Source organism: Pan paniscus, chromosome 2, assembly GCF_029289425.2.
Source record: "Pan paniscus chromosome 2, NHGRI_mPanPan1-v2.0_pri, whole genome shotgun sequence".
Taxonomy (NCBI): Eukaryota; Metazoa; Chordata; class Mammalia; order Primates; family Hominidae; genus Pan; species Pan paniscus.
This window is the reverse complement of record NC_085926.1, coordinates 117,826,967-117,839,915: the sequence shown is the minus strand read 5'-3', so window position 1 is coordinate 117,839,915 and position 12,949 is coordinate 117,826,967. Positions and strand designations below refer to the sequence as shown.

Sequence of the window (12,949 nt, the reverse complement as noted above, 5' to 3'; positions counted from 1 at the left end):
GTGAATCATATGCATTTAACTCTTTCCATTCTAGAAGGTCCTTTCCCAACTGCAACCATGTTTCTGTACATGGTGGGAATTAAGTCATTATTCACAGGGTATTTGCTTAGATTCTTAAAATAAAACATTAATTGTTCTTTCCCTTTTTTTGTACTGCAGGTCTTCCGACCCCGAACTCCACCGGAGGCAATTGCACTGTGTAGCCGTCTGCTGGAGTATACACCAACTGCCCGACTAACACCACTGGAAGCTTGTGCACATTCATTTTTTGATGAATTACGGGACCCAAATGTCAAACTACCAAATGGGCGAGACACACCTGCACTCTTCAACTTCACCACTCAAGGTAACTCCAAACACTTAGCCTCTTCACCAGTTCTAGGAAAGCTACACCCTGGGTGTGAAATGACATTCTATTAATTAAAATCTGTGGAGGACAAAAACGGACATATTAAGTACTTAGGTAGATGAAAAGAGCATCCTTTCTAACTTACTGGCCACTACTTACATGGTTTTGAACAGAAGAGTAGCACGTAAAAGTTTTCCAATAGACATAGCTTCTTTAATTTTTAGCAGAATATAATGTTGGCACATGAGAAGTTACAGAGAGTTCAGTGAGTGAAGTTTATCTCTAATTGGACAAATGTACAATTTAACTTTTAGGTTTGGATCTGAAACAAAATAGTAGCATTTCTTGCTTCCAAAGAGTTTGTATCAAGTTTTTTTAAACCTGGAATGAATTGGCTATATTTGTGTAAATTCAGTTGTCTTCCAAACAGGAGGAAAACTAGAGCCCTATAAACCCTTTCTAAGAACTTAAACAATAGACACAAGGAAATTTCCATCCCCTCTGAGACTGGCACCATTGCTGCTGCTGAGATAATACTGAAAGGGAAACGAACTTTGTGCATTGTGGTTTCTGGGAGACTTTGGGATAGTCACTATTTCTTCACTATTTCTGTGTTCAGTTTTCTTTTCTCCTTGATTAAGACCTAAGTGATTCATTCATTCAGTCACACCACCTCTGATGATGTGACTTTCTTATTACACTGAACATAAAAAGTGTACAATTCATTACAAAAAAAAAAACAAGAAATAGTTGATATATTGATTAGTAAGCATACTCAGGCTAGAAAACAAAAAAGGGAGATGTAGAGTTTTATGTGACCAAGAAAGAAATACATTTCCTTTATTCATATGTATCATATCTTTCTTTTAAAAAAAAGAAAAGAAGACTTTTATTTTGGTATTTTAAAATCTTATGTTTGCCCAGCACATTAGATATAAATATGTGTGTCTTGAACATTTATGTTTTTGAGGGTTTGGAGAATGCATTTGTATTTGGATGTAATGTGTATAGATACAGTGTGTGGTCTCTGTGGTTATCAGAGTGCTTATGTGATTCTGTGAGTATCAGTGAAAAAGTGGACCCTGTAAACACAGTCATGTATTGCTTAATGATGCAGATATGTTCTGAGAAATGTATTATTAGGCAATTTTCATCCTTGTGCAGACGTTACAGAGTGTGCTTACGCATACTAAGTATATTATTGAAAGTGCTATCATTTTGAGATATGGCCCCTTGTTAAAAAGTGTTCAAATGCTCTGTCTTAGCACCCATTCTGAAACTGGGCTGTGATCACAAAGTAGTACTTTCTCACAGTCTTTGTAAATCGCAATTGTTACTGTTTTTGAACAGTGTTTCTATGCAATAAAGACACAGATGTCCAGGGAAGAGGTGGGGTTTTTTTGTTGTTGTTTTTTGGTTTTTTTGTTTGTTTTGTTTTGTTGTGTTTTTTTTGAGACGGAGTCTCACTCTGTCACTCAGGCTGGAGTGCAGTGGCATGATCTCGGCTCGCTGCAACCTCCACCTCCCAGATTCAAACAATTCTTGTACCTCAGCCTCCTTAGTAGCTGGGATTACAGGCTCCTGCCACCATACCTGGCTAATTTTTGTATTTTCAGTAGAGGCGGGGTTTCGCCATGTTGGCCAGGCTGGTTTTAAACTCCTGACCTCAGGTGATCTGCCTGCCTTGGCCTCCCAAAGTGCTGGGATTACAGGCATGAGCCACCATGCCTGGCCTTGATGATGCCATTCTATTTGATATGATACTCTGTATTCTAATTTTGGAGCAGTGTTTCCAAATGGTGATCTTGTTTTCTAAGGAAGCTGTAACTGTGTACAGATGCAGCTTTAAAGCACATACTAGTTAGTATGTGGATGACTAGTTAGTTAATGGATGACCAGAATAAAACTGGGTAATCCAAGGGGTTGAAGAAGGAGAATCAATTTTCCAGTTGGTTGTATAGCTAAAGGAAATCTAGAGATAGAAACATTGTGGGTCTGGTGAAGGGTGAGGGGTATTAGTGAGGTTCTTCTAAAGGCAGCATAAAGCCCTCCTCCATCCTTATGACAAATTGTCAGTGACATCTGCAGCACTACTTCCCCCAAATAAAATAAAGTACATATAGTAGGTGCTCAGTGAATGTTTGAGTGCCGTATACCACTTTAAATAAACATAATATTCATTTATTCATACGACCAGTATTTATTGGGCATTTCTAATGTTCCCTCTGGTTGTTATTACTATTGTTTTAATTAGTAAAGTAAACCTGCTATATGTATAGAACTATAAAGATTAAACACTTGAGTAAAATATAGTGTTTTATTAAGGTAAAGCTTACAATAAAGCTAACTGCATTTTGATGTTTGTTACTGTACCATGAGGTAATTAGCCATAAACAGTAATTAGTATTACTTTCAGGTAATCACAGTATTTCCATATTCAGATAGAGGAAGGAGAGAGATGAACAGATACGAGATGGACAACTTTAAGATCTTTCTGATTGCCTAAATCCATAACTCAGGAGAATATCAGACCTCTCATTTTTCCAGCACTGAAGCTTCAGTGTTCCAGGACCCCATGACTGACAATATTATCTGCATTCAGATGTTGGAAATTGGAATAAACCTTTGGCACACCCCCTTCTTTCTATTTCTTCCTGTCATTAGAATTTCAAATTCAGCCATAGCTGAATCAGACCTTAGGAAACAGGTAGAATCAGGAAATCCCAATAAGGATCAGTATTTTCTTATGAACTAATTTGTTGCCTATTCCAAGACTGGAATATATTAGGGAATCAATTGTTTTGTATGTTTAAAGGTGAGTCTCCCCCTAACTCTATCACACACATCCCCAATCTCAGTTTTTTACCTAATTTGTATGAAATTTTACCAATTGAAGTTATTTAGTAAACACTGTCCTCCTGAGAGTATAGGGTAGAATGGGGGTGGTAAAGATATTATCCATTTACTTTAGTATGAGCTAATGTGAACATTCTATTCCTCTACCACTTGGCTAGATTATGTGAGAATGGTAGCTTTGTAGGGAGATAAGTAAGAGTGGCAGCATATTGGCTAGGCCAGAAGAAGCAGTGATTTAGTAACTCTGGGGAACTGTTTAATTGAGAGTTGAAACAGGATATTTGGGGCAGCCAGTGAGCAATATGCAGACTCAGACAGACTGAATATTTTGGGGCGGGGGGTAAGAGTATCTGGACACGAGAAAAGCAGGTGATGAGATAGAAAAGGTGTTCCAGAAAGCAAGTAAAGAAAAGAACAGTAAAAGGAAGATTGAGATATAAAAAACAAAGGAAAATGAGGAAAGGGTTAGAAAATATTTTTTGAAAGAGTGTAAGAATGTGTTACAGAATAGGAATTGATGAAAACGTGGAATTGAAAATGAGTAGGAGATGGGCAACAAAAGCAAGTGTTCTAGAATCCAAGCTCATCAAAAGTTTATATTTCTTTCATTTGAAAGCAGTAGGCTACTTATTTATAAAATCTATTGTAATTAATTATGATAACTAGCAGATTCCATATTTGTAACAATGATTTTTAAACTTATTTTCCTGTTATAAAATAACAATAGACATAAATAAGGTCAGTGCATCTATTTATCTGCCCATGTGCTAGGCATTTTCTTCTAAGTTGCCTTATCCTCAGACACATCTGAAGTGAATATAGTATTACAACTACCTGAGATTAATTAAAATATGGACATACATTGTTTTATTGAGCTTCACTTTATTGCATTTCACAGGTAATGCTTTTTTTTTTTTTTTTTTTTTTTTTTTACAAATAAAACGTTCGTGTCAACTCTGTGTTGATTAAGCCTGTTTTTCCAACAGGCTATGCTTACTTTGGTGCCATTTTTCCAACAGCTTATGTTTATTTTGTGTCTCTGTGCCACATTTGGTAATTCTTGCAATATTTAGAGCTTTTTCATTGTTATTACATCCATTATGGTGATCTGTGATCAGTAATTTTTTTGATGTTACTATTGTGATTGTTTTGGAAGTTTGTATTGAACTTAATTGATCAATATGTGTGTTCCAACTGCTCCACCAATCAGCCAATCCCCATCTCTCTCCCTCTTCTTGGATCTTCCTATTCCCTGAGACACAACAATATTGAAATTAGGCCATTTAATAACCCTACAGGAGCCTCTAAGTGTTCAAGTGAAAGGCAGAGTCACACATACTCTCCCTTTAAATCAAAAGCTAGAATGATTGAGCTTAGTGAGGAAAGTGTGTCAACAGCTGAGATAGGCCAAAAGCTAGGCCCATTGTGCTAAACAGTTAGCCAAGTTGTGAATGCAAAGAAAAAGTTGTCAAAGGAAATTTAAAGTGCTACTCCAGTGAACACACAAAGAAGTAAATAGAGATCAAAACAGCCACAGTATTTTCTTAAGGCAAAGCCTAATCCAGAGCAAGGCCCTAATGTCACTCAGTTCTGTAAGGGCTGAGAGAGGTGAGGAAGCTACAAGGAAAAGTTTGTAGCTAGCAGAGGTTGGTTCATGAGGCTTAAGGAAGGAAGCCATTTCCATACCATTCAAGTGCAAGGTGAAGCAGCAAGTGCTGATATAGAAGCTGCAGCAAATTATCCAGAAGACCTCTAGCTAAGATCATTGGTGAACATAGCTACACTAACCAACAGATTTTCAGTGGAGACAGAACAGCCTTCTATTGGAAGAAGATGCCATCTAGAATCTTCTTAGCTAGAGAGGAGAAGTCAATGGCCTGGCTTCAAAGCTTCAAAGGATAGGTTGACTCACTTGTTATGGGCTAAGACAGCTGGTGATTTTAAGTGGATGCCAGTGCTGCTTTACCATTCCAAAAATCCTAGGGCCCTTAAGAATTATGCTAAGTCTACTCTGCTTGTGCTCTATAAATGGAACAAAAAAGTCTGCATGACAGCACATCTGTTTACAGCGTGGTTTACTGAATATTTGAAGCCCACTGTTGAGACCTACTGCTCAGGAAAAAAAGATTCTTTCAAAATGTTACCGCTTAGTGACAATGTATCTAGTCATCCAAGAGCTCTGATGGAGATGTACAAGGAGATGAATGTTGTTTTCATGCCTACTGACACAGCATCCATTTCTGCAGCCCATGGATCAAGGAATGATTTCTACTTTTATGTCCTGTTATTTAAGAAATGCATTTCATAAGGCTGTAACTGCCATTAGATAGTGATTCCTTTGATGGATCTGGGAAAAGTAAACTGAAAACCTTCTGGAAAGGATTCACCATTCTAGATGTCATTTGGAACATTTGTGATTTGTGAAAGAGGTCCAAATATCAACATTAACAGGATTTTGGAAGAAGTTAATCCCAAGCCTCATGGATAACTTTGAGGGGCTCAAGACTTCAGTGGAGGAAGTCACTGCAGATGCGGTGAAAATAGTAAGAGAACTAGAATTAAAAGTGAAACCTGAAAAGTGACTGGTTTGCTGCAGTCTTTATGATAAAACATGAATGAATGAGGAGTTACTTCTTATGGATGAGCAAAAAAAGTGGTTTCTTGAGAAGGAATCTGCTTCTGGTGAAGCTGCTATGTTGAGATGACAACAGAGGATTTAGAATATTCCATAATCTTAGTTGAAAGCGGTGACAGGGTTTGAGAGGGTTGACTCCAATTTTGAAAGAAATTCTACCAGGGTAAAATGCTATCAAACAGCCTTAAATGCTACAGAGAAATCTTTTGGGAAAGGAAGAGTGAGGCATTGTGACAAACTTCATGGTTGTTTTAAGAAATTGCCATAGCCACCCTAACCTTCAGCAACCAATATCCTGGTCAATCAGCAGCCATTGACATAAAGGTATAAGACCCTCCACCCACAAAAGATGACTCGCAGAAGGCTCAGGTGATCTTTAGGATTTTTTAGTGATAAAGTATTTTTAAATTAAGGTATATATGTGTGTTTTTTTAGATGTAATGCTTATTGCCCACTTAATAGACTATAGTGTAGGGTAAACTCATCACTTACATGCAGTGGAAAACCAAAACATTTGCGTGACTCACTTTATTGTAGTGGTCTAAAACTGAATCTGTAGTATCTCCGAGATATTCCTGTATCTTCTAAGGTTATTCTCAAATTACTATGAACTCTGAGGTGAGTCATAATGGTTTTTAGACTTATTATTTACAATAGCCATGATAAATTTACATAGGATAGGAACTCTTGATGTGTGTAGGACACATCAATAGAATTGATGTCAGAATTATTCTTCAGTACTTTCTAAGTAATCTAGAAGAGTAAAATTTCTATGTAATCAGGTATACTCTTCTGGGCAATGAAATGCTAGGTAGGCCAGTGGAGACACACCACAGGGAGAACTTGAGAAAATTTATGAGTGGACTAAAAGGGGGCAGGTAAGATTTAGTTCAGGTAACTACAGCAGTAATGACAAATAATGAGTGACTGTATTCAAGATTTTAGGCTCTAAATTATCTATTTTATATAAGAATTTTTATTGTTTTGCCTGAGATTATTTGGTCCACCCTGCTACTTTGGATGTACTCTACTGGGGAAAATGTAGAGTGGTGTAGGAACAAACAATCAAACACTAGTATCTTGAATGAAAGTTCTGTGTGTAGTTTGGACAGATATACTTACAGAAGACCAGAACACTGGTGGTATATGATATATAACCAAGACAGTAAAGAAATGCAACATTGCAGGAGCAAAGAGTAAGTCAGACCTAAAGCCTAGTTCCCTTTAACTACACAGGTGTAGACCTTGGTCAACACACTATCCCTACCTGAGTTTCCCCATATAAATAAATGAGATTGTTGGATTAAAGGATATTCAAGGACATATGCATCTTCAAAATTTTAATTATAAAAATGAATTGACTCCAGAAAGATAAAGAAAAAATGACAAAGCTAAAAATGTAGACCACAATAGGATTGAGATACAAAATCATGATATAAATAAACATAGAAAAATGTAGACTGGTTCTCCCAGAATCAAAATATTAGCAGTATTATTATACTTTAAGTTCTAGGGTACATGTGCACAACGTGCAGGTTTGTTACATGTGTATACATGTGCCATGTTGGTGTGTTGCACCCATTAACTCGTCATTTACATTAGGTATTTCTCCTACTGCTACCCCTCCCCCTCCCCCCACCACACGACAGGCCCCGGTGTGTGATGTTCCCCACCCTGTGTCCAAGTGTTCTCATTGGTCAATTCCCATCTGTGAGTGAGAACATGCAGTGTTTGGTTTTCTGTCCTTGCGATAGTTTGCTCAGAATGATAGTTTCCAGCTTCATCCATGTCCCTACAGAGGACATGAACTCATCCTTTTTTATGGCTGCATAGTATTCCATCGTGTATATGTGCCACATTTTCTTAATCCAGTCTATCATTGATGGACATTTGGGATGGTTCCAAGTCTTCGCTATTGTGAATAGTGCCGCAATAAACATACATGTGCATGTGTCTTTATAGCAGCATGATTTGTAATCCTTTGGGTATACACCCAGTAATGGGATGGCTGGGTCAAATGGTGTTTCTAGTTCTAGATCCTTGAGGAATCGCCACACTGTCTTCCACAATGGTTGAACTAGTTTACAGTCCCACCAACAGTGTAAAAGTGTTCCTATTTTTCCACATCCTCTCCAGCACCTGTTGTTTCCTGACTTTTTAATGATCACCATTCTAACTGGTGTGAGATGGTATCTCCTTGTGGTTTTGATTTGCATTTCTCTGATGGCCAGTGATGATGAGCATTTTTTCATGTGTCTGTTGGCTGCATAAATGTCTTCCTTATGACTACTGGATACATAACAAAATGAAGGCAGAAATAAAGATGTTCTTTGAAACCAATGAGAACAAAGACACAACATACCAGAATCTCTGGGACACATTTAAAGCAGTGTATAGAGGAAAATTTATAGCACTAAATGCCCACAAGAGAAAGAAGGAAAGATCTAAAATTGACACCCTAACATCACAATTAAAAGAACTAGAGAAGCAAGAGCAAACACGTTCAAAAGATAGCAGAAGGCAAGAAATAACTAAGATCAGAGCAGAACTGAAGGACATAGAGACGCAAAAAACCCTTCAAAAAGTCAATGAATCCAGGAGCTGGTTTTTTGAAAAGATCAACAAAATTGATAGACCGCTAGCAAGGCTAATAAAGAAGAAAAGAGAGAAGAATCAAATAGACGCAATAAAAAATGATAAAGGGGGTATCACCACCGATCCCACAGAAGTACAAACTACCATCAGAGAATACTATGAACACTTCTACGCAAATAAACTAGAAAATCTAGAAGAAATGGATAAATTCCTGGAAACATACACCCTCCCAAGACTAAACCAGGAAGAAGTTGAATCCCTGAATAGACCAATAACAGGCTCTGAAGTTGAGGCAATAATTAATAGCCTCCCAACCAAAAAAAGTCCAGGACCAGACAGATTCACAGCCAAAATCTACCAGAGGTACACAGAGGAGCTGGTACCATTCCTTCTGAAACTATTCCAGTCAATAGAAAAAGAGGGAATTCTCCCTAACTCATTTTATGAGGCCAGCATCATCCTGATACCAAAGCCTGGCAGAGACACAACAAAAAAAGAGAATTTTAGACCAATATCCCTGATGAATATGGATGCAAAAATCTTCAATAAAATACTGGCAAACTGAATCCAGTAGCACATCAAAAAGCTTATCCACCACAATCAGGTGGGCTTCATCCCTGGGATGCAAGGCTGGTTCAACATATGCAAATCAATAAACGTAATCCATCATATAAACAAAACCAAAGACAAAAACCACATGATTATCTCAATAGATGCAGAAAAGGCCTTTGACAAAATTCAACAGACCTTCATGCTAAAAACTCTCGATAAACTAGGTATTGATGGGACGTATCTCAAATTAATAACAGATGTTTATGACAAACCCACAGCCAATATCATACTGAATGGGCAAAAACTGGAAGCATTCCTCTTTGAAAACTGGCACAAGACAGGGGTTCCCTTTCTCACCAGTCTTATTCAACATAGCGTTGGGAGTTCTGGCCAGGGTAATCAGGCAGGAGAAAGAAATAAAGGAAAATAATTAGGAAAACAGGGAGTCAAAATGTCCCTGTTTGCAGATGAGATGATTGTATATTTAGAAAACCCCATCGTCTCAGCCCAAAATCTCCTTAAGCTGATAAGCAATTTCAGCAAAGTCTCAGGATACAAAATCAATGTCAAAAATCACAAGCATTCTTATACACCAATAACAGACAAACAGAGAGCCAAATCATGAGTGAACTCCCATTCACAATTGCTTCAAAGAGAATAAAATACCTGGGAATCCAACTTACAAGGGACGTGAAGGACCTTGTCAAGGAGAACTACAAACCACTGCTCAATGAAATAAAAGAGGACACAAACAAATGAAAGAACATTCCATGCTCATGGATAGGAGGAAACAATGTCGTGAAAATGGCCCTACTGCCCAAGGTAATTTATAGATTCAGTGCCATCCTCGTCAAGCTACCAATGACTTTCTTCACAGAATTGGAAAGAACTACTTTAAAGTTCATATGGAACCAAAAAAGAGCCCGTATAGCCAAGACAATCTTAAGCAAAAAGAACAAAGCTGGAGGCAGCACGACTTGACTTTGAACTATACTACAAGGCTACAGTAACCAAAACAGCATGGTACTGGTACCAAAACAGAGATATAGACCAATGGAACAGAACAGAGCCCTCAGAAATAATACCACAATCTACAACCATCTGATCTTTGACAAACCTGACAAAAACAAGAAATGGGGAAAGGATTCCCTATGTGATAAATGGTGCTGGGAAAACTGGCTAGCCATATGTAGAAAGCTGAAGCTGGATCCCTTCCTTACACCTGATACAAAAATTAATTCAAGATGGATTAAAGACTTAAATGTTAGACCGAAAACCATAAAAACCCTAGAAGGAAACCTAGGCAATACCATTCAGGACATAGGCATGGGCAAGGACTTCATGACTAAACACCAAAAGCAATGGCAACAAAAGCCAAAATAGACAAATGGGATCTAATTAAGCTAAAGAGCTTCTGCACAGGAAAAGAAGCTACCATCAGGGTGAACAGGCAACCTACAGAATGGGAGAAAATTTTTGCAATCTACCCATCTGACAAAGGGCTAATATCCAGAATCTACAAAGAACTTAAACAAATTTACAAGAAAAAATCAACCCCATCAAAAAGTGGGTGAAGAGCAGTATTATTTTTAAATGCCCAATAAGTTTATTTTTTAAATTGGATTTGAAAAACTTGGTAATGCCTCATTTATTGCATTTCATTAAGAATAGAGTTCTGGGCTGGGTGCAGTGGCTTACACCTCTAATCCCAGAACTTTGGGAGGCGGGGGTGAGCAGATCACATGAGGTAAAGAGTTCGAGACCAGCCTGGCCAACATGGCGAAAACCCGTCTCTACTAAAAATACAAAAATTAGCCAGGCGTGGTGGTGGGTGCCTGTAATCCCACTACTCAGGAGGCTGAGGCAGGAGAATCGCCTGAACCCAGGAGGCAGAGGTCACGGTGAGCTGAGATCACGCCACTGCACTCCAGCCTGGGCAGCAGAGCGAGACTCTGTCTTAAAAAAAAAAAAAAAAAAAAATAGAGTTCTGAATATAAGATTTTCAGGTACATCACTAGAACTTTAAAAATATTAACACTTTGCTAGATAACTTCTAAAAACACCTGTACTATAATGTAGTTCAATAAAAGCATTCAGACATTTTTTGGTGAGTGGTATAAATTGGAAGGATCCCAAAGTCATCATGGCTTTCAGCAAATATCATATTATGTAGTCCTCACATGAAACATCACCAGTATTACCAAAACAGTATCAGTAAGCCTTGTAATTTGCTTACTATTCGTCTGATTTTCTAATTAGTTTAGCATTAGGAACATGGTCAGGAATTTCCTGGGCACTTTGGAATTGTTACCAAGGAGAGAAGCAGTTATGATGTGGTTTATTCATTCATCTACAAGGAAATATATACAAGTAAGTAAGCACCATTAGAATTCAGAAATGTGTGAGAGCAAGGGACATCATCTTAGCATTTGAATTATTGCCCAAAAAAATACACAAATGTAATGGGGGCACTCCATTATTAAGTCATTTAAACCTTTTTGTGAATAGAGAGAAATAGCACTTTTAACTGTATAGACAACCACTGACAATTATTATATGTAATAAGAGGCCTGGTACACACATGAGGAGGTCAGACTTGTAGAAGAAAAAGAATGTCTGCTTATTTTAGTAACTCCTTTTTGGAGATCTGCAGGGTGAGCTCCTTCAAAGCTAGTAGAGGAGGAAGATTCCCTTTTATATAATGACTGCTAAGTATTTTATTACATCACTGTAAGAGGAGATCTAGTCAGTAGAGGGGTTGATTTCTTCCCTGTGATTCACACATTGATTGCTGCTCTCAAATTTGTCCTCATCTTTCACACAACAGTTTGTACAAACACGTTACCACTAGCACCTACCTGCCCCCTCAGAAAACTAGGAAAGTTCTTACCTGTCCCATTTTATCAATGAATTTGGGGATCTTGTACTTGGAAGAATAGAAACTTTTAAGGGAAATTTCAGATTTTACCAACTAGATGTAGGTTTCATTTTTCCATTGGAAAAGACTGCTTTATCAGGCATATTTGAGTCTATTCAGTTTGTCTTTTCATGGGAATTTTTCTTCTGTGTTTTGCAGTATAAAACAATGCAGCAAAATTTAGTTAAATGGATTTTGTTAACTTTTTGGTTGATTCATATCTATTTTTAAACTCATTTTGCTTTTGTTTAAATTGTGCATTAAAATGTTTAATTATGGAACACATAATTATTGATGCACCATCAAAACATTTGTAGTTTTCCCTAATAAACTATGTGGCTTTTTAATGAATAGTTTTCATGACATCTTCAGTTGGCTGAAGAAATTTTTATCACATTAATTTTTCTAAAGTTTTCTGGAATTTCTTGCCGTTTTGTTTTAAACCATGTCTCTAGGTAACACAGTCTGTCTTTTATCCTTCCTATTTTTCATTTTCCTCTCACTTCTCCAGAGCTGTCCCACTTCATTATGGACCTTTTTGTTCTTATCCCCCTACTCTCAAGCTTAGCACACATATCTAGTAAATAAATATTACCTTACATTTCAATTTCAGTCTCTTCAACACTCCTCTGCCTTCAAGAATACATACACTGTGTCTGATGCTAACAGGTACTGTTACTTTGCTGTTTCTATCCTCCAAAATACCACCATTTTTTCTATTCTTTCACTGCAGTTTATATTCACCCTCACTGACTCCATTTCCTTATCACTCATTGCCATGGGTAGACAAAGTGATTGGAAGTAGGTAGTAATGGTTGGGATTAAAAAAAAAACATTTTGAACTGGTTGACATAGCCCCATAGAAATGCCCATAGTCTGTCCCCATAAAAAGTGTGGACTTACGGTGGCAAGAATAGGACTATAGCAAGAGTGCAAGGAGGCTTCCTTACAGGGAAAAGTTATAAGTAACAGTTAACAACCTCTTTGAAGTAGAGAAGACTGAACAGATGAAAGCAATGGATTTTAAGGATTGCCTGTAATTAAG

The 12,949-nt window shown here is 37.5% G+C and overlaps 1 protein-coding gene across 2 annotated transcripts in view; it reads left to right on the top strand.

The window, feature by feature from the left end:
- Positions 1-12,949, top strand: part of GSK3B (glycogen synthase kinase 3 beta) — a 266,798-nt gene that overhangs the window by 229,966 nt on the left and 23,883 nt on the right. For both annotated transcript variants that reach the window (XM_003825159.6, XM_003825160.6), the window contains one exon: positions 160-346. In XM_003825159.6, the coding sequence (XP_003825207.1) occupies positions 160-346 (187 nt within the window). The remainder of the gene's footprint in view (positions 1-159; positions 347-12,949) is intronic.